The 23,220-nt window shown below is 45.2% G+C and overlaps 1 protein-coding gene across 7 annotated transcripts in view; it reads right to left on the bottom strand.

The window, feature by feature from the left end:
- Positions 1 to 20,936, bottom strand: part of LOC122569903 (potassium voltage-gated channel protein Shal) — a 117,086-nt gene extending 96,150 nt beyond the window's left edge. For all 7 annotated transcript variants that reach the window (XM_043731598.1, XM_043731565.1, XM_043731549.1 and 4 more), the window contains exon 1: positions 16,632 to 20,936. In XM_043731598.1, the coding sequence (XP_043587533.1) occupies positions 16,632 to 17,746 (1,115 nt within the window). In that variant the 5' untranslated portion in view covers positions 17,747 to 20,936. The remainder of the gene's footprint in view (positions 1 to 16,631) is intronic.
- Positions 20,937 to 23,220: the final 2,284 nt, after the last annotated feature.

The following is a 23,220-nucleotide window of genomic DNA, read 5'->3' as shown; positions in this document are numbered from 1 at the left end:
AAGAACGTCCACACTCTATCTATTAGCGTCATCGTCGGCTTTAATACATCGTTTGCTTGTTTCCCAAAAATCACGCTATATTCTTCATGATCGATTTAACTACAACAAAAGTGCATTTGTGTGGAGCTACGGACGTGTACACAGTTCGTATAACTGAAGTTCATGTGATGGGAATCTGAACGAAGGCGATAACGGTACTTTCAAGACTACGAAGCCAATCAATAAGATAAATTCACCAATTCTAGAAACCAACATGATTGAACAACGATGAGAACGTCACGATCAGACCAAAGTTGGTACGAGCTAACATAAATTCGACTCGTGCTCGAGAAGCACAAGGTTCGAAAGAGCCGAATTTCTACCGGTGCAATTCCAACTTTTCGCACGGCCACTTTTCAATCGAACTTCGCCAACGACGACGGCCAGCCGACCGATGCAGCTTCCGCCCGAAGAATGGATAAATCCGCCGATCGACACGGAACCAGAAACTTCTATGTACGTGTCTAGCAAGCTCGCCGAAGAGTCCAAGTCGAACAGAGTCTGACCCGACAAGGACACAAGGCTGGGATAAACGGCGAAAGCCAGAGGCTCTTGCGTACTTTCGCCATTGCGCCTGGATGACCGCTTCCGGTTCCGAACAACCGCGTAGCATGAACTTGGACAAGAGCCAAGGAAGCTTCCGCGTGGCGAAACCGCGGCAAAGCAACGCGGCAGAACAACAGGATAGTTGAATTCGTCGACAAAAACAATCCAACCAGAGACGTTTCAGAGGAAAAAATTAGACGATGCGCCACGTGGCCTTTATCTTGAATTTACGACCTTTCCAGTCACCGTGCTCGATACAGCGTTTTCCTTCCTGAAATCTCTGGCAACCCTGACCGAAATAACACGAACGATGGTCGACTGAAAATTTCTGAGAAACGTCTCTGCGATAGCGGATACTCTCATTCGACTCATCTCCTTTGATGTTATTCGACCGATATATAACGTAGTTTAGTTTCTGAGCTAGCGAGGCGAGTTTAAAGACCTTCTATGCAGGCAAGTGCATCTGTCGCACCCTTGTGTTTTATCGGAGAAGAAAGGAGAAACGAGTAAGTACGGTATAGTACAGGTTGTATAGCATATAAATAGGTGTGGGAGTAGATCATCGAATCGCTTCGACTTTCTTGAGTTCGGTAACGGTTGGAGGAAATAAAAGGGGTTGGTTAACGATGCAGAACCGATTGTTTAATAGACGAGAAGACCGAGATCCATCCGGCTCGAGCAGACGATTTTCCCAGAGTGAAGAGAAACAGCGGCACGAGATGGGGTGGGAATTTCTGTTAGAAGCAAGCGAACCCTTTGCACCAAGTTACCGCCATAATCGAGAGAGCTGTGTCGCTAGCGAGCAACTGGGTCATTCCTAACAAAGTGAGTCAGTCGACATCGTGCCAGAAACTTTCCATTGGTCACCTTTCGGTTACACACATCGCTAATTATCCATAAAAAATTCACCTGATTACGCTTCATTGAAATTTGCCAAATTTTCTCCTTTGTTAGACTCGCGATTCTATTCTTCGAGGCGTCAAAAAACTTCGTCTTTGTGAAACTACAGCAACGTGATCGTAATTTTATTATTAGCCTCATCATCGTGGTAGATTCGTTACAAGCCTTTTTGAGAGTCGTCGAGGCCGGATGAAATTTCATAATCGATACGTTCGACGAAGCTCGTTAATTCCCCGTCGAATGTGTTCTATCGGTCCATACAACGGATTGGATATCTTTTTCGGGGCTGTATCAGACTCATCCATCGTCCGGAGGCGGATTAAACGATCAGTTGTTATTAATTTTTCTTTTACGCGCAATTTGGCCCCGCCCAAACTGGCCTCGTGCACAGCTCCGGCCAAGCAGATCGATAGAGACATAGATGCTGGAAGGCCATGGAAGATCCTATGGGGGAGAACACGACTAGAGCGGAAAAGAGAGGGCTCGACCAACCTGGAGAAGGATCGTCCCATTGGGACCTGAAAACTGCTGCTTCATTCTCGATTTAGCAGCCGAACGAACGATACACGGAGCAACCTCGAAGATGACGAAGAATCCTTTAGGATTTTTCGTCTTCTTTACCTCTCGTCCACTACTTATGTACACCAAGAGTCAAAAGGAACGTCAGACGGAATATCTGTAGCCGCAGGGCAATCTTGTTTAATTCTGATATAGGATATCGGGGATTTCGTTCGCGAGTTTTGAGTTTCAAGATCCACCGTTTGATAGAACAAACAAAAGAGCCACAAAAGCAGAGACCGTACCGTGGCTGTAACTTGGATCGTAAAGTCTCGAGATAAAAGGTAATCTAACGTAATTCTTTCGGTGTTATCGTGATACTCCGCCGTATCATGGTCCGATGCAAAGTGACGAGCTCGTGGAAGATTTTACTTTTACGAGTGAACGATGGATATATCGTATTTTAAAGAAAATTCAACGATAGTAGGTTTCCTCCTTGGAAAGGAAATATTAGGGATTTCTTTAAAGAAAAGGAAGGAATCGAGGGATCGTTCGCTATGCTTCTCCTGGATCTAAATAACGGAGGGATAAATCTTCCACACTTAATAAATCCCCAGAATCTCAACGTTGGACCAGAAAACCGGGATGCTTTCTCGCTCGAACGCTCTCTTTTTTCGCCGGTCGCCTCATGAATTACAAATCGTATCTTGTTAACGCTACTGCCCGAGAGAAACGAACAGTTCCGTGGCGAGGAACGGCCACGGTTAACCGAATCATTTTTCGAAAAAGTTCTACGCTGTCCATCAAACCAAAGGGGGAAAAAAGCTCTAGTCTCGTTTCGTTACCTCCATGCCCCAATTTCACGCGAGAAAAGAGAGCGTCACTGTTTTCCCAATGTAAATTTTTATAATCGATCACTCACCAGACGTCGAATCACGGAGCTATCGTTAAAAACGTGTCTACGATTTTATTACACGTAAGATAGCAACGTCTGGTTGTTTTATCTCCTTGATTGAAAGAAATTAGAGCAACAGGGTGAACCGAAAGAGGTGTTCGACGTTCATGGGCCACCGTTAAAATCAGCCGCCACAGCCACGATTAATACTTCCGTTAGCACCTTCGACGAGACAATTTCAGCCTTTTCTTCCTCGTCATTTAGTAGAGCCATAAAAGGGGGAAAAGAACGTTCCATCGAACGGAAGAAATCGTCTTCAACACGCGAACGAACTTCCCTTCGAAAGTCAGTCTGTCCTTGCGTGACCTTAGTGGGTTAAATAAGTAAGCCGAAGGGCGTGTTCTGGTTGTTCGTCGGGGTTGAATCGCATAAATCACGCGTTTTCCCATCCACCGCTGCCGCTAGCGAAAAAATACGACAGATATTTTACAGAAGGTGCTTCGACGAATGGAAAAAGCCACGTCGAACAGGGGAAAAAGCAAAGAGAAAGAGACGAGATAGGTGTACACGTGGACGGCGAAGAACAAAATTGGATATAACAAAGGATACTTGTATTTCGAAGGATTCGTCTCGCAAAATCTACTCGAAGGTAAAACGGCAGCGTAAAAAAGAGAACAGAAAGGTAGAGCGCTGCCACCAATGAAAACATACAGGAACAGCGAGCGACCGAACATTTGCATGGTATTAATGTTCCACGGTCGGCGTTTTACTCCTGTGAATTTGCATGGTCGTAAAAACGAGTCGTAAACACGGCCAGCGAGAGTTAACGCGCAGAAATGTTTAACGAGAGCAACCCGGCGACGAGACTCGCGTCTTGAAACCGGACACGCCGTTGAATCTTCCAATTAACCTATCTCTTCCGTCGTTCCGGCCCAATTATTCGGCAATTGCAGGCCGATCGGGTTGCCACGGGAAACTTTCGCGTTCCCTGCGTTAGACTGCCGCCGGAAATCCGACGGATTCGCATCGACTTCCATGCAGACCGTGCGCTCGAAACGCGGCCCAGAACCAGAGAAAGCTTCATCCTCGGTTAAATATTCTCGTCGCTGGCTCCCTCGAGAAAACTCAAACGAAACCAAATCCTTTGAGCGGGCTTTAATTAACGATCAAACGTGGATCCGGATTAAGTCCGAGGGCGTCGTCCGAATCGTGAAACGGAACGAAATGAGACGAGACGTTGTTCCTCATCGATCGGATTTCTGGAATATTCCACTCGTTTGGTTTCTCTTTTCAACTCGAAGCGATAATCGAGAAGCACGATGGTCACCCGATAAACAAGACTACCCTCCGACCTTTTATGCATCATCACCGTAACGAACAATCTATCGAGGATCGAACAAGGTGTATTTCGGAGGGCTGGATTCTCCTGTTTCGACGAAAGACCCGGGCGATCGGATAATCGACCTCCAATAATTGGTCGAATAGTTGGTAAAATCTCATTCAGTTTAGTTACAACGAGCTACGATTAAGGTAAAGTGACTTCGAGTCGATACCAAACGATCCAAGAAACTGATTATGTATCATAATTTACGTTAAATGGTCGAGGAAACAGCAGATGCATATTGATAAAGAAATTTCGAGCCATTTAAATCCACGTAACTCGTGTAAGCTTAACGAGGCTTAACGACTTCCATGAAACGCCTGGTGCCCGTATTCTGCAATTGTTTGTACGAATTGATTTTCACGTATCTTTTTATCTGAAACGCGGGGAATTTTCCACGTACTGGCGTTAATATCGGGACAGGCGGGACGATGGAAACGACGTGACGCGACGGTTCGCAGCGATTGCGAGGTAAAATTTCCATGATTTGAATCGTTGATGGATTCGTAGCAATCGACTCGCCGTGCTCGCCGTTGTAATACACCGATGACAGGGGCTCCATTAGCATTTTATTGGGGACCATAGCAGCCTGTTGCATTGATTAGTCACTGGCTCGTATTTGCGAGCGAAGCGCCCTGAATGAACTGATTAAGCCCTGAATAATCACAAGATCGTTTCACGATATTAAGAATTAAGAACACAACCGCGATCTATTAATTTCATTGAATATTCGACATCCATACGATCGACTTTCCAACCTTTTGATCTGTTAAAAAGAACTGGATCGGGACCGGTAATCGCAAGGGTTAACGAAAAGTAAGCGGGAACAAAGAAACAACAGTGACACGTATCCTCGAGGTTGTTATTCAACGTGGAGGCGAACCACGCTAGATACTAGGCGTCTGTCGCGTCCGAGAAACGATGGTGAACGATGGTCGAGTGTCCCGCGTGGTGGCAGAGTATATTTTCATCGCTTTCCAGAAGGAAGCCTGGCCACGAAGTCCCGCCGCGTGGAACGACAGGAAATCGATGGCCAATGAAAGTTCCATTATAAATTCGCGCCACCGTTGTCGTCGTCATCGTTTTCATCGTCGCGTGGCAGAATAATTATAATAAAACATCATTATACGCTCTAAACCGTAAAATAATTGCGCAAATATCGAATCGTTATCGACTGTCGCTTCGATGCGTTTACACTTTTTACAGACAAAAAAGAGAGTAATTATCTACCGATCCGCAAAGTATATTCTGCGTACGATTTATCAAAAAATATTCGCGGCTTCTATTAATAGTGAAGATATAAAGCTTCAAAATACTCAAATACTTGGAGAGAATGTTATTAAAATCATCGCAGATGCGTAACGATTCAACTCGACAGGCAAACTCGAGCAACCGCAATATCGAACAAAGCAGAAACATTAACCGCAAACGACCAGAAAGCATCGTTACTCCCATCTGCGAGGATCTTCAATTATTTTAATTCCGATCGAGATAATCATACTAATGCCTCATAGTAAGCCACCTCTTTCTCTCCGAACAATTATTCCTTTCTCTTTTTTTTTTACAGTTCTCCTTATCGTGGCGTCCATTAAAGCTCACAGAGGCACAACGCGTAGCGAACTACTTCTTTAATATCTCTAAGATCGCTCGAGTTTGACGTTTAACCTATTTGAAGCCTATTACCGAGATTAACATTGCACAAATGGCAAGGCCCGAGCCACGCTCAAAATATTACGAGAAAAAATATTAGGTGTAATATTGGGAGCATGCATCGTCGTTTCAATTATTCTAATTAAAACATACGCTACACCGTTAAGCTATAATATGCGACTCGTTATTCGAAGCAGCCTCCCCGTAGGCGAGTCTCGAGGCGAGTCTAGCCCATTAAAAATTGTTCGCCGAGTCGATTCGATGAGAACCGGAAAAGGATGCGCCGCTGTATACTTTGCTTCGCGAAACTCCTTCTTTTTCTTTCTTTTTCACAAATAATACAAATAGGACCGTGACACGTTCGACATTCGAGAACGAACAAAGCTACTTCTCGACGGACGGATTTCGAAAGATGAATACCAGAAGATAGTATGGATTATTCAAATTTTTCTCGCATTCATTAAATCCCGTGAAGGCGTACAATAGTGACGTGGAAAATATAGAAGCGAGACATGTTGTTTAACGCAGTAAATTACCTTCGAAGTAAAAAAGAAGAAGAGAGGCAACTCGAAACCCTTTCGAAGGAAGAATTTCAAGTAACGCAACTTCGTTCGGAAAAAAGCGGCTTTTCTCTCGAAGAAAAAAAAAAGAGAGGATGGAGAAAGGGGGTGGTGGTTAATGAGGCCGTCGCACGAATTACCCTCTGTGAACGTTATCTCTCGCAGTGTTTCGCTCTCGTTCGCTCGTTCGTTATGCAATTCTCTAGTCCCAACGAGCCTACGAGACCATGCACGCTTCTATCTCCGTTTTCATCCCAGCTGCCCGCTATATTTTCGGGTGGTGCCTCTCGATTGCTGCCTCCCGATCGAAAATGCGAAATTTATCCACCTAACCGCGATCTCTGATACGCGCTCACCCGCTATTACTTGCCTAATCTGATATACACAGGGATAGGGAATTAATTGCGAGTAACAACGAGTATCATATGTCTATCGAATCTACTCTGTTCCTCCACCACGGATCCTATTGGGAATTGTTCGCCATTTACGAGCTCGACCGGACCTATTATCTATGAATTTTCGAATATTCTTCGCGATTCTCGGTTAATCTGCGACGATCTTGTAATTTTCTATTGGCAATTACACGGTGAAACGGTATTGCCGTAAAATGCCGTGAAATCTCGGCTGACGTCGACGTAGTAGCGATCACGAGCACCAGGCTTCTGTGGCGAGACGTATCGCAAAAACATGTCACGTCGAGGCCCAACAAACCTAATTACCCACCCCCTCGAAAAAGGACGTCATAACGGCTAGCAAGGAAGAGTACGTGGCTCGATATCGTGAGCCGTTTCCTGGTCGATTAAAAAGGATCGTTCAAAATTCCTATCCGAGCGTCAGCAGGGCTACGAAACCGCGCGTAATATCCTTTCTCTTCGGTGCACTACTCGGCCCTTGCAATTCCTCGTTGCAATTCCGCGGTGCAATTTCCATTATCATGCTACGAGGACAACCGTTTCAATTTATTGTTACAGCGCTTGGATCTTCGTGCAACTGGCTAATCGTTTAAGACATAAGATTGCAGATGAGAACAGCGAACCGCGTCGATGGTCGAAACCAGAAAATAACTCGGTAATTTCCGCGTTATCAGTGACCGTGTGCAATTTTAATGGTCACTGAGAACGAACAGCGAGAGGACAACCACCGAATTACCATCAAGTTACGGGATCCAGAGGTTATTCAGCGAATAAGCGGACTTAACGAGCGTAGAGTATTCAACGCGAACGAGATCATCAGCCAGGAAAGAATTTTACTATGCTGGGTCTGTCGTGGAAAATGGCGAGACAGCAAGGGCAAAGATGAAACACGCGTTAGGCCGACGAATTCGCCAGTTGGTCCACTTCGAATTCGCAAATTGGCTAGACCAAATGGATCGGAACTTTTGCAGAACGTGAACGAGCTGAAGCCACTGCAACGACAATTTCGGCCTTCCATTTCTCTTATTTTTTTTTTTCTTTTTTCTGCCACAAATGAAAGCAGAGGCCCGGAAATTGCGATAGGCAGAACGTTCCATTAAAATTGCGGTAATAGCATTCGTTCATGAAATATAAAATAATACCGTACAAATTTTTACTACTCGATAAATATAATTCTACGACCCTTTGTCTGCGCGTTTTTAGTAGTTGAAAAATATGATAAAAAAAACTCGCTTAATATTCGCAATTGATCGAACAATCGAAAGTATCAAAGTTTTAACAATTTCCACGGTGAGAAGGAAAAGAGTATTTAATGAAAGAGATACTATAGCCCTTAATACCGTGCCCACTTTTCCAAGGATTTCTCTCAATCCGACAACTTCCACGAACATGCTATACACGTAGTTTTTTTGTCCCATCCACTTTCACGTTTTTCTCCTGAGTCCAGCGAAGAAGATTGATTCGGAGTTTATATTACGCGGCACGCAACATGTAACGATCTTATGTGAGGAAAACGTCCTGACAGACAAGCTACCCCTATATTCGAAGGATCATTAAGGTTCAGCTTACTATAGTTAATTGAACACTGCTCAGGTTTTTCCCCTCCTGTTTAATCTAAACGCAGCTCGTGTACCGTGCACGGCCGTTTTTCCCCCTAGAATTTTTCTCCGTCGATATCGTTCGACCCCATTTTCCTCTAGAATTTTTCGCTATTTCTCTACTAATGCAGACATAAAATCTTCCTAGGCTATACTATCGTAGATAACGACGCTTTTTCTATACAAACTTTCTCAAAAGAAAATTACCTTGATAGAATTATGATAGAGACTGTAACTATTGTCAGGTTTGTGAGAAAGTTCCAGTAATTTCAGCTAGGCAACTCATACGTTAAGAAACCATCGCTTTGCAATATGAGAAAATTTACTCCGCGAGCTTCAACTATTACATCGATAAAACACGCTTCGTAAAATGTAGTCTCGGAGAAAATTTCCAAGACATCTTGTAATAGTTATCGATAAACGCCAGAGGCAATAGTAATCGAGTGATAATCTTCTCAACCTCTTCAGGAGTCGAACGCGAGTCAATTTCGTCGAAGGTGAAAATCCTGGCTATTTCACCGCTGAATACTCGCAACTCCTCAACCTTTTCTATATACTTTCCGTATATGAAATCACTATCTCCTTCCAAAATATTATCAAAATCTCCATATCGAATTGAATTTCATATCTTTTACGATTCTCCGTTATTATTTTCACCGTACAAATGCTGATTTACATAAATCTCGATGAAAATTTTACGATTAATTAGACGACACTCTTACTCGGAAGTAATTTAACGTAAGTATACATAAAACTTTTATATGGCGTATCGTCTATCCGTCCAATCTTTCGTTCGTACCAAAAGACTTTCATATCTCTGACGAGTCAAATCACCAATTTCTATCGCTAGTCCTTCGCACAGTATCAAGCTTGTATTATGTCAGCAAAATTTTACGCCTCTCTGTCTCTTCAAATTTTTACTAAACAATAAAGGAATAACGAAAGAACAAGATCCTTGACGGAAATAGGGACGTGAAAATGCGATCATTTTCCATGCGTTGATCTGATTTAACGGTACACACAGTATGCGTGTCCAAAGATTGAAAAAGAAACTGAAGGTTCGGTTTTATGAGACCACACCTGAGCGAAATGTGTTCCGTGTACACGGAGGTTAGTTTGGCCGGTTGCCAATCGAACTCGGCGACCGAGAAGTGTTTGCCGAGCGTTCATCCGCTTTCGTTACTCGTACTCTTCTCTTTCGCTCGCTCTGTCCTCTTATCTGCTCACTTTCGTCACCTTTGCCTTCTCGCACCCTCTTCGCTGGCCCCCAATTCAATCGCCGATATCAAAGTGGATAGTTGTCGTTCCGAATGCACCGTTAGGCCGACTAATCGACGTCACAAAGAGATGCGAAGCCATCGAAACGCGCCAATAATATTTTATTTTTAATTTTAATCGAGCTAATCGCGCTGCCCTGACCCGCCGTGAAGAAGAATCGCGAAGAGAAGGATCGAGCATCGAACGAACGTTTTATTTAAATTCATGAACATCGAACTCACGTATCCCCTGGAAAATAGTTACGCAACGCAGAATTTTTCTCGAACAGTAGGAGAAATCATTTCTGTAGTTCGATTCTGATCGAGAGGGAATTCGACGATGACCGGATTTCAACGCGGTACATATCGATGAGAATCTTTTTAACCCTGCGATCCGATACGCTTATGATCCCTGTCTCGCCAACGAGAGGGTGGAGATGAATATTCGATTCGCAGTCAGCAGATCCACTGTGAAAATCCGCTCCACGTACCAGTATCGACTTAGCCGCGGTTGAATCTCCGGGATTTTCCAGCCAGAACGACTTTTCCCGTATCTTCGCCTCTCAGCCTCCTTCCATCGCGTTCCATCATCCTTTTTTCTCGATCCGTTCCGCGAGCTTCTCAAATAAAGAGATTATAGCTCGACCTCGATGACAAATAAGGAATAAAATTCGAGTAGGGTGATTCGACGAAAAACCAAGCTCGCTCGCGTTTTACGTACACAAACTCGTCGAACAAGAAATTTCGATATCCCGATTGTTTGCCTTGATAAAAATATTCCAGAGGATTTGCTTAGCCCGAGAATAATGGTCCAAATGATCGTTGATTAAACAACAGTTAACGTAACCATTCGCTCGCTTTTTCACTCCTCTTACTCCACTCGTTACTCCATGTATTTCCAGTGGTTCGTTCAATTCGGCTATTTATCGCAAATTTAACGAGGAATTGGCTATCTTTTATCACACGTATTTCCTGCACTAACGTTACTTGTACCGAATGCAATTCACGCTGTAAAAATTTAGTTTTTCCTCGTCTATCTCGCTCCTCTAATCGTTACTCTTCCCCCTCTCCCACTCCCTCTCTCTCTCTTTCTGTCCTATCTCCCTGTTTCAATTCGAATTGCTGATGTCTGCCTGTCTCTCCACGTCGCGATGAAAGCGTGATAAATCTTCCGAGGCGGGTTATTGAGAGGAAATAACAGGGAAAATCTCGTATCAGCGTAATTTTGGGACGATCCCCGTGTTCCACTACACCATCATATATTATTTAGCAAAATAATTTTTCTTCCGCCAACGGAGATTATGCTTCTGACACTGAAGTGTATGAAATATTGAAAGTTTGTTAACGATCCCTTATCACGTTTCATAAAACCACGGATTTACGTTAAATCGTATACCACGCTAGGTAGGATTAAACGCCGTCTGGTCTAGATCAATAAAATTGAACTTTATCAAGCTTTACGTGCGAGAAAACTTGCACCAGAAACCGATTTCTACGAATACGTGTTTCGATGTACGATGAACTTGTTCGTGCTCGATTAAAAAATCATAGCTATATTTCGAGACGAAAGCCGCACACGTTTTCCAACCATTTCCGTCCAGCATGGTATCCGGAAGTTCGATAAATTACACGAAACAGGCGTGCATCGACAACAGGAAACGATAGAACGTGCTCTTTCTTTTCTTTTTTTTGCTTTCTTCCTTTTGTTCGTTATTTAAAAGGAAGTTACATCGAAGCGGAGCAAAGCTCGTCGATTCTCAACGTTCACGACTTCGCTACAAACATATTCGTTGCACGTAAAACGAACAGTGCCACGATTTAAGGAGTTCTCATCCAGAAAGTTAAATCGGTATCGGTTACGATCGAAGCTATCGGTGGAAGATTGACCGATAGACGAATCCGTGATTGAATCGGCCACGAGGTTCTAAAATCGGCTGGCGATTCGAAACGAGTAGAAACTGCGCGTTTGGATATCTATATCCAGGAGGAAAATAGCTGGGAAAGTCGAAGCTAACCGTAGTTTTTCTTCCTTTTACGAGACGGAGTTGATTGTCCCACAAATCCCTTAATGCCTCGTCGCGTGAACTTTTTCCGAAACAACTTCCTTTATCCACGTTCGCAACCGATAAAAATGCCAGCTACGAGAAGCATACTCGTGTTCATCGAAATAAAACAGCTGTGCCTGCTACGAAATCGAACGAACTATTACAGTTCGTTAGTAACGGATAGCAACGTACAAAATTCGATACAGAATTGTTTTAAAAAATCTCGAAAAAATGATCAAGGTTCGAAAAATTTCATAAGTGCGTTTTTCGTTTAACAAAAACCGCGCAATATTTTACTCTATGAGATATATTCGTTTCAGCAACGTTGCTCCAAAGTTTCGCACGCGATATAGAAAATTCGAAATTCTTTCGCGGATCGGCAAATATGGAGCGCATCGTATACAAATCTGTTTCCAGAACTCATCTTTTCATACACTGGTTCGATACGAAATACGAACTGGTAGGCTCGCGTCAAGCAAACAAATATCTTCTTTTAAAAATAATAATTCCACCTTCATCATTCAGACGTTTTACTATTCGTATCGTCTTCTCTGTAGGAACATTCTTGTGCTAGTTTCCAATGACTCGTACTTTCTACCGCGTTTTCCGCTCTTCAAAAAGGATGTACATTTTTTCACGGGAACGAGATAACCTTTCCCTTTTCTGTGACGTGAACTGCATGAATTGTACGCAATGCACGCGCGACGATGCACCACCGCAGCGTGCAGTTACAGAAGTAACTGGCCCGACCGAACTCGTGCAATTTTTACACGTTTTTCCGCTCCGTTATTTTCGACCGTACGAAAATTGGAGGCTGCAGATAACGGGGGAGAGAATTTCGTTGATTTGGAAAGGGGAACAGCGACTGAGACAAGGTGAGAAGAAAATTGACAAACCAAGGTGAAAAGAGATGTTTCAGCTTCAATGGCTCGTTTCTTTTTACTTTCTTTCTGATACGTTCGCGCATGTCATATCGCCGACTTCTTCGAAAAAATGGGCCACGCGAAAGAAAATGTACGAAACGAGATTTCACGAGTAAGTATTGTTCGTTTTATGGCAAAGAGGACTCCGTTGCGTTATAAAACGAAAAGAACAAAAACGATAGGAAAGAAACGTACTGCATTGAAAGTATGAAAAGAGTGCGACGCTATTTAAACTATAAAATTTATATATTATTCAAAAAGAAAAAAAAGAGGTAGCTACAGGGATACTGAACAAGCATGGAACTTTGTCTATGGCAACATACAAAACTTGATTAACATACCACCGTAATGGAACTCGAACAGCAATCCCAGACTCTGCTCGAAAACGAGCTTGAAAAGCCAAAGCTGAATGAATAGCACGATGCAAAGAGCCAAACTACGTTCCATGAGAAACGTAAATTAATATCGGAGATGGAAATTTATGGGTACCGTGGCTTGATATTTTCATCATCAAACGACAACCTTTCCTCTTTTTTGACACTTATCGAAACGCAGGATGCTGTAACGTATAATCGAAGATTTATCTAAGTTCTCAGTCAGACTAAAAGCATCGTCAATCGTCGAAGCGGCGGTATATCCTGCCAGTTAATAGGAATGGAAGTCCGATACAGTAAACCAGTCGTGGTAGGAATTTCGATACAACGACCATTTGTCTGGCGTTCAAATAGATTTGAAAAGTATCGCGTTAGAAGACTGCTAGAGAAATCCTCGAGGCACCTGTTGATCCTTCTCGTTAAAGTTTGAAGGAACCGACCTGGACTAGCCTGGACACGCAAGCTGAGAGGCGATTGCCGCTGACATAGGAAAAAACTGGCGACGTTAGCTCACGATCGATCATGAGCTCACAGCAAATAGGTATGCACCGATATTCAGCAGACAGTTTCTTCTAATCGACGATTATATTTCCACTCGAGTTTTTATTTTTATTCAAACATTCGAATTGAAATAATCGAAATTCAAACATTCAAAGTCGAATTCAAATTCAAACTCGAATTTACATTCAAACCGAAATCCAATTTATACGCAATTGGTAACGCATAAAATCTTTTTTCGTAGCATTACGTTCCATTTATTGTTTCCATCTTCCCTATAACGTTCTTGTTTCCCAAGACGTAGTCATTTAGTTTATTTAAACCGAAAAATATTTACAGTAGCAACAGAGGCATTGTATTTTTCTCTCGCGATGCCCCAGTAATTTCAGTCAGCAGAGTATTCGTTCGCCCTTTTCACGTTTTATCGAAAAATACGTCGAAAGGATAAACGGAGTGTAACAAACGACGACGCAGCTTTCGAAGGCGAACTTTTTTTTTGCGGCCAATTTGAAAGCGAACCAGCATACCTGTACGCTCGAAAACGGAACTCGCGATAAGAGCCTGCATCTGTCTAACGTATTCGATGTTCAACTTTGCTTTAAATCAAATTTCCTGACCAAGTGTATATATAAACGAAATTAATTGACGAGACATATTTTTTAATTCGCAATAGAGCGTAACGAAGTTTTACATCGGAAGCGGAACTGGAAGAAATAAGGAGAAGATCGAACCAACGACACGCACGAATTTCCTGAAATATCGCAAACGTTGAAAAGAACGATCCGATCAGAATCAGAATCACACCTGAGTTCTAATCGATTTCTGTCAACGGTCGTGTTTTATGCATTTAAACGCGTGCAACAATTTAACGAAGCGCGATTAAAATTATCAAAAGCAACGTGCTGAAGCGTAAATGAAAACACGAGTACTCGAGAGAGACAAGAACGAAGAGACGGACGAAGAAGAAGACAGAGAGCAGTCTAAATCGCAATATGTAATTAACGAGGACAATGAGAAAACGCTGCCTATTATTAATTCCATCGATGGAACGCGTGTATCTGAATGGCCGCATCCTAACCTGTGCAATAATGAATCGTGATTATACTTTAATGAACCACATACATTCCTCGATCTACGTCCATCGGAAAAATTGATTAATCAACCGTCCATTGTTGTTTCTTTCGATCTCGCCGCAAAACGACTGCGCGCGAATGATAAATCTATTCATCCGGGCTATTCTGAATCTCGTTATCGAAACTATCAACTTGTTCGTAGCCGTTGAAAAACTCCATAGCTCAACGAGGCTATATATGCTGCCGGCGTGATCGTGGATCAGAGGAAACGCAGTTTGGCGCAGTAACTTTTTAAAACGACTAGCCACGGCTGGATAGTTGGCTCGAACGAACGCTTGTTCGAGAGAGGCAGAGAGGTGTTAGAATTGCGAAAGAGCACTCCGATTCATCGGAGCCTTTTTACACTTCCTAAATTTCAAATTGGATCACGATGGATGAAAGTCGAGCAACGGGATCAGCCTGAAGCATTTTCCGTGTAACATACGACGTGAACACAAATTTGGCTCTCGCACGAACGACAAGACCACCTAAACCAGACCACCCGCTACGCGACTAAGATTACGCTGATTGTCAGCTGTCCGTGCGAAAACGAAATGAAAATACCATTGACATAGATTTCGTTTGACGGTCGGAAATAGACGAAGATAGAGATAGGACGTTGTCCCTTTCCGGAAGAGAACAGACTGAACTTTTCCACTATACCTACTATCGTCATTCCCCTAACGTTATTATTTCCGATATAGGGGGTCGTCGAGGGACGACGAAATGCGGTACATTTGTATCGAGAATTCGTATGGAGTTTGATCCCCTGGGAACGTTAATATTTCCGAATGGCTGTATGAATCTGTTCCGTGCAGAGAGAAAATTCCCTAATTTTGTCATCGTTCCGTCGCTTCCTGTAAATATCCAGTTTTTCTTATATTACGCGAAAGATCGTTCAGCTGCTATACGGAAAACAAGACATTATTCATCGATAGATAATAAAACCGAAAAAAGAGATGGTTGAATTTTTTAAACGCTCTTTATCAATTCTACTGTATTCACAACGTTCAAACTTTTATAAAATCCACGTTGTTCCTACCTCTGCAATATTCTGACTAAAAAAAGAAGAAACACGTCTCTGGGAAATCGAAGAAAAAATAAAAAAGAATTGAATTTAGTTTGCGATAGAGAACGAACTTCTCTCCCTTTCGCGAAGGAGGCAGCGTTTTTGGGAGATTAAAAATAAACACGAGAGTCGGGATTCTCCCGGTTTCGTGGTCACATTGTTTGAGAAAGCACAGAAAGGATCGGTCACTTCAATTCACAGCCAAGGAGGGAAAGGAAGGGAGATAAGTTTACGACGAAAACGGAAAGGGTTAAAACGCGAGAGACGTGGAAGAAATTGTCAGCGAGACTTTCGGGGTCGGTGCTTCTACTTTACTGTAGATATTTAGAAAAAGCAGCGTAGCTCTTCGAGGTAAAAAGGTCGACAACGACCTCTGTTTAAAAATATCACTGGAGACTGGTACTTGTTCCAGCTTCGGGCGGTTTACACGGAGCCAATTACTTTCACAGATGCACCCGTTACTTCTGTTTCGTTCGACACATATCCAGTCGGAGCTACGAGTTACCCTGGCTATCTCGGAACTCCGTACATTCCCGATAACGTTAGAGTTCCATATTAGGTCGAGATATGTTACTTTTAACGTTTCGTTATTCGATACATTCTTATCTTAAAAAATTGTATGACGCGTTGTTTTTCTAGGAATTTTCATGGAAGCACGAGGAAGACTTGAGAGCAAAAAGTCAAGGAAGTAAGGAGCGGTATATCTAAACTAGATCTTAACATTGTAAAATCTTTAGCGAGCGTTAAGAGAAAACATTTTCGTTCGTCGCGTGAGTTCAGGTTAAATCGCCACAGGATACGAATAAATTGCTGTGGCTGACTCGGAAGCCAGATCATTAAACTGAAGAAAAACGAAATGCAAATCACAACTCACCCTAAGGTAGTCATCGTGACGATGGTGTACCAGAATGCGGCAGGAATCGAGGTGAAGTTCGTTCCATCGACGTTCTTCTCCGCGTAGAACATCACTGTGGCGAATATGATGATGGCCATGGCCAAGGAGAAGACGAGGAAGCCAAGCTCCGAGGCGCAAGACTTCAAGGTGTAACCGAGAATCCTTAGACCTTGCGAGTGCCTGGAGAACTTGAAGATCCGGAACACACGGAAGACGCGCAACGTAACGAAAGCACCGGATACGTCGTCGTTGTCGGTGATACCGAGACCAATGTAGTACGGGAGGATGGCGACCACGTCGATAATGGACATGACGGATCGCGCGAACTTGCACCGACTCGGGGCCGCGAACAGCCTCAACAGATACTCCGCGGTAAATATCATGACGCACGCGGTGTCCAGACAGAAGAAGACGATCTTGTAACGTTCGCCGCATGAAAGCGTACCGGCGCGTCCCGGACGATTACCGCACGGCACGGTCTCGACCACGTTCGCCAGCACGCTCACGGCGATGAAGAAACCGGTTACATAGTAAAATACCAAAGCCGCCGTCGAGATGTGTGGATTCTGAAATGCCCTCCACATCTTTTGCCTGATGTCGAGTAGCTGCTGAAGATTCTGATCCCCATTCTCGCTCAGCTTGTCATCCATCAAACGTTCCGCGTTCTCCCGTTTCCGATCGCGATAATCTTCGTAGCAACAATCGCCGATCACGTCCGGCAGGATACCAAAGAACGCCAATTCTTCGTCGTAGCTCGTCAGACATTCGTGCTTCGGATAGTGAAGCTTACCGGTTCTATAATAGTTGAGTATGTGACGGAAGATGTCTGGATCACGGTCGAAGAAGTACTCCTTGCTCTCCTCGTCGTAAAAGAACTCGCGCTCGTTCGAACCGAGAAGAGTGTCCGGATACTTCTCGAGGGTGTTCCTCCAAGTCTCGAAGCGACGGCCGCTCACGTTTATCAACAGCTTCTCGTCATCGGCCTTGCGACGATCCTTGGGGATCGGCGGCGGTGGCAGTGGATGTGTCGCGATCGGCACCCAACCAATCGCCGCCGCACGGGCGAATGGCAGCCACGCTGCCACCGAGGCCATGCTCGAAGGTGGAATAGTTTTCTTTCTCTTCGCTAAATTTGTCCACCTTTCTTCCCTCCTCTCACCTCTTCTCCTTATTTGTTATTGTTACTATCGTTATTATTTTTATTAATTTGATTTCTTCGCCGTACTCCTTTTCAATTTTCTTCAGTCTCGTTCACCTTCGAACTGTTCGATAGTTCGCCATAACAATTAGTTCGCGAACGATTATCTCGACTTCGACTATATATAGAAGGACTCTGTTCGTGAGACGCGCTTACGCGTTTTCCGCAGCAATTCGCACATCGAGCGACGAATAAAGATTTTTATGTCCGAATGCCGCCTTAATATTCGTAATTCGACGGCTTACGTTCTTCAAGTATATCTCCGCGTTGGTGTTTTCCTCGGTTATCTCTGATCTTGTACCTTGATCGCATTCGTGTGTTTTCCTTGATCGCTGTTCTTCGCGTGTTCCTCGCGAATTCTACTTTCCGATCCGCCTGAAGAAATAATCCGGCTAAAGCTCAACTGGATGGAATTGCCGGAGGAAAAGTGATAGCTCGTCCTCGAGCGGAACCAACAGAAGAGGGAATTCCTCGAAGCTTTCGTTCGACGGATCGTTCGAGTTAAAAAGTCCTCGACAATCTCCTAGCGCAGCCGGTCGTGCTCGAGGCCTGTCGCGATTCGAACGATCTATCTATCTGTATTAGCTGATCGTGCAACACCGGCGGCGTTCCCACCAGATACGTGTCGACGACGACGACGCCGACGACGACGACGACGCCGACAACGGCACCGCGATCCTAAGATCGTGCACGACCACCAAGTCCGTCATCGTATCTCGGCATTCCTTCGCTTTTATCGTTTTGTTTACTTGCCACTTGACTCGCGATATTAGCAAGAGCAGCTCGTACCAGAGAAACGCAAGCACCACGACAACCAATCGTCTCCTGGCAACTTGCCTTCCACCATCATCGATACCGAGAGTTTCCGCCTCGTACTCGTTTCTCTGCGTGTTTCCCTCTTTCTCTCTCCGACGAAGTCGAGATCGGTATCGAGCACAAGATCTTCCACCTGTTCTTCCTCGTCTCTTATCTTGGCGTGCAACGTGTAGTATTGAATTAACAGCTACGATCCGACTCTTACTCCAGAGTATCCTCGAGAATCATCGAAACGATTCTGCTACATTGTCGAGGTCGCAAGTGCTGTGCAAAATAGAGCGACTCTTTCTACTTTCATTCACGCGTGAAACTGCCTATCGAGGCCCAGCCACCTACTCGGCAACATTCTCGTTTGAACCACGCGGCGACCGACGAAGCGTGATATTTTAATGAATTCACGACAGCTTCTCGAACCCAACGCGTACCGGACGCGTTGTTGCGTCGAGTGTGATCGATGCAAACCTTCCAAGTAGAAACTCCCCGTGTTGGCTAAACACGCTCTCTCTCTCTCTTTTTCTCCCTCTCTCTTCCTCTCCCTCTTTATCTACCTATCTCTATCTTTCTTTGTCAATTAATTCTCGTCAACCAGATCATCGTTGTTTATCCTTTTCATCCAAAAGAAACCGAAACTGCACAACGATGTCACCTTTTTTCCGTCTTCTGCCGGTTGTACCAATCTTTGGAAAAAATAACACGCGTTCGATTCTTCAAGTTGTAGCGTCGTCGATAAGAACGTTTTAAAAGGAATGAATTCGAACACCGAGCCGAATGTAGAAAGAGAACTCTTCAACGACGAACGTTCGATCGCGAATGAAGGCTTTGAACGTCCAGCAACGATTGGAATATTTTCGCGGTATCCCCGAAGTGACTCGCGAACGGAACTGGTCTCGAGCGATTCTCGAGCATAGCCCGCAAAACGGTCAGCGAACAGTGCGTGGCCGTGCTGATTCAGCCTGTATCGTTCTCGGCACGCGCAAGCTTTTTTTACTCGCTCGAGGCCCGTTGCGGATCACACAGCACGCAAGGACCACGCTGGTTCCGTTCGTCGACGTAATACGTCAGAGCGGGGAGGCACACGAGTTAAAAGCTTCACCGGTCGCGCAGATGTTTTCCACGACGCACAGCTCTCGCGATAGACGGCACGTCGCATGCGTCACACCGTGGGCTCCTTCCTCGTGACACCACAGCTCTACAAAGCACACAGCCTCCTGATTTACCGTAAAACCGTTACTACTCCGACCGTTCGATCAGCCATGATTTTCGTCGCGATTTCGACGCTTCCATGACCGATCTGTCTTTTCCACGCCACTCGTTCATCCCTCGAGTGTTCGACCACGAAAAAAACCGGGAAACTTTCGAGAGCGTCTCGTCTCGCCCGAGAACCACTCGTCTCGTCCGAGAACCACTCGTCTCTTCCCTTTGAAAAATGCTACCTGCTCCAAATCTTTGGTCCGTTTTTTCCACCCTTCTCGACGATATGCCCTCGATCGACACACCGCTGGTTATGGAACGGCACAGAACAGTTTATGTTAGGAGGAAGATCAGGAAGCCGGTGCTCCCGCGACCCTCCTCGTTCGACCGGAACAACCCGGCCGGAGCTTCTCTTCTCTCTGTTTACAAACGTTCCTCGAAGCGTAACTGCTCAAACTCCCTCGATGTGGTTCGTATTGTCCACTCGTGTCGTTTCATCATCCTCGCGCACAAAACTACGCTCGCCCGGCTTCGTGCAGCGTGCACCCGCTGGAAAAAGATCCGCAGGATAAACGTTGAAACAGGCTGCGACCGCGGCGATGCTCGTCAGCGTAGCGAGATGCGAATCTTCCCCTCATGGATCATTGTCCACGTGAACGCACAAACGTCGGATATGATCGAAGAGCGTCGAGATAGGAGAACGGAGAGAGAGTGTGGTCGGTCGGCCGCGTGCGACAAGTGTAAGTGTGCGCGTCAGCGTACACGCTTGCTGGCAGACGCGTTCTCTACCGTCTGGCGTACCCGCTCGGTTGACGACTCGCGACTGAGCTACTGCTCGCGGTGCGGTATCGGTCAGGCGGTCGGTCGGTCGGCTAGTCGGTCGGTCGGTCGGCTAGTCAGTCAGTCGGTCGGTCGGTTGGTCGTTAGCTAGCTAGCTCGCTCGCTTGCTCGCTCGTTCGCTCGTTCGCTCGTTCGCTCGCTCGCTCACTCGGTGGCGAGGTGACCGGCAGCTCCGGAAGGGAAGCGTGCTGCTCTCGAGCCTCGAGCCGCCGGAGCAGCCGCGACGCAGCGCCGAGCGAACGGTCACCTAGCCAAGGTCCAAATTGATTTTTACGTCGCGGCGGCGGTGGCGACGCACGACGGTGTCCCGACGCGGCGGCGAACCGCTTCCCCGTTGCCCGGGCAACCCTCAACTATGACGTCATCCCTCCCTCTATCCTTTACGCCACCCTCGCCTCTGCTCCACCACTCTACTTTGCCACTCTGCTTTGCCACTCTGCTCGCCGTTCCCCATCTTTGCCTATCTTCCCGAATCCCCAGGTTCTTCCTCTTTCAACTTATCCACACCCCTCCCTTCTTCCCTGGGCTTACCTTACCTGCTTTCGTTACCCTTCTCTTTTCGACAAATACTCGGATATCTGTTTATTCGTTTGTTTGATTCCATCGCCGTTCGACTTCTTCGACTCTCACCGTGTGTTCGTTGGCTGCGCGTATGCGCGCGTCAAGGGATATGCCTCGCGAACCTTTCGCTTCGCCGCTTCTCCCGTGCGATTGAATTTAAATGTAGGTTTATGGGGCTACGCATGCTCCGGCCTTGTTCGCGCGACCGACGTCCAATAATTCCACGATCTTAATTTGCCTCCCTGCGCGTTCCGACTTTACACCAATTCCTCGAACGCGCGACCTCCTCCACCTGTCCTTCCTACACGTACACTGTACATGTTAAATTAGAAGTTAATCGAAATCGTTCTCTTCGCTGTTAGATTCTATCTTCGTAATAGTTTGTATGCTTGTAAACGCTTGATTACATTACATACCCACTTGTATCTTTCCGTTTAGGCCGTAGCTTATTTTCTTCCGTAGCACGTACGGAATCTTCATGCTGCAACCAATTACGCGTTAGCCCCATTTTCTTCTTCGCTCTACACGGTTTTCCTCTCCCCTTTACCGCATTCTCCACAGTCACCATTTCGTATTCCATCTCTTGCTCGCGCCTATCGTGCCCCTTGTTTCTTCCGCTTCTCCTTAAGATCCAGAGTTTCACGTCACTACCACTCGCTTCTCTTCCTCCCTTCCGTTGCTTCTCCACTTTTTTTGCTCGCCGCTGCTTTTCCGGTTTCAGCTTAGACGGCCCTCCTTCGCTCCAGCTCTCCCTCCGTGCTTTCTGCTGTTTTTACGCTGCCTCTTCTCTTATTTTGTCGCGCCTTGTTATTGCCGCACTCAAACCCTAATCTTCCACCTTTCCTCTTGGACAAACGCCTCATACCGAACTTCTTACCCTCGTTTCCTCTAGTTTTCTCTGAGATTTTTATTATCGGCTAAACTTATACCGTTTACCTGCGGAAGACGGCGGCAGTCGGGAATATTTCCTAACTCTACCTTGGCTGTATTATACACGGTTCACCGTAACCGACTCCTTAACGTTAATTCAGCCCGGAAAATCCATAAAAGGGGACCGGCATCCCATCGTCATTCCCTTTGTGATACGGTACGATGTCACGATTATTCGGTGATGCCTGAATATTCGCGCAAAAGCACGAGTCGCGTGAATAATCTCACGAGTACCAGGACACGGCCAGCTGATAACCAGCTTGTCCCGAATATGCAAATACTGGCGTTATATTTGCAACGATTAGCCAGGCAGTTCTTGTAACGCGCTTTGAATTTTCATTCATTTCGGTAGCTTCTGTTTCCTCGATTTCAATGAGACTCGTATTACGGTGACGGGCAAAATACATTGCTATCGCTTCATATGAATACTGATACTTAATACTGACACTTAATTTAAACTGGAAATTATTCAAACGGCTCGTATTACTTTCCATCGGGCACACTATAGATTTTCCAACTCTTATTTTCCTCGATGCATGAAATATAGATGCTAAACTAACCCAGAAAGCCGAAACTAATAGTTACGTCACGGATCGAACGTTTTCGAGTTGCAAACGAGTGACAAAGTGCAAACGACGCAACGTAATCACGCTGGGAGATGACTGCGAGTCATACAGCATACGAAGAAGTGGAACTTGCTAATGGCTACGCGTCGAAAAGGAAGAAGGGAGCAAAGTCTGTCGTGAACGTCCTGAAACCACTTCGGGTTGTCCAAGACGAAACGAGTGATATATGCCTCGCCGGCAGGTAAACTGACGACGCTAATGAACGTGCGAAAGTGTGCAACCTCAAAACGCAAGTGCATATCCTCTAGCACGAAGTGTAACGTCCGCTTAAGTGGACCTGAGTTCGCGCTTTCTCCGGTTTCCGGCGTACCTCACGAACTCTTTAGTCTCCGTTTAATTCTTTGTCCGGCCTCGTGAAAACGAATCCTTTCACGGCATTTCGCTCTGCTGTTTTTTTCTTCTTTTC

Source organism: Bombus pyrosoma, linkage group LG1 (genome assembly GCF_014825855.1).
Source record: "Bombus pyrosoma isolate SC7728 linkage group LG1, ASM1482585v1, whole genome shotgun sequence".
In the NCBI taxonomy this organism is placed as follows: Eukaryota; Metazoa; Arthropoda; class Insecta; order Hymenoptera; family Apidae; genus Bombus; species Bombus pyrosoma.
Note: the sequence above shows the minus strand (reverse complement) of the source record. Positions and strands in the feature narration are given on the sequence as shown.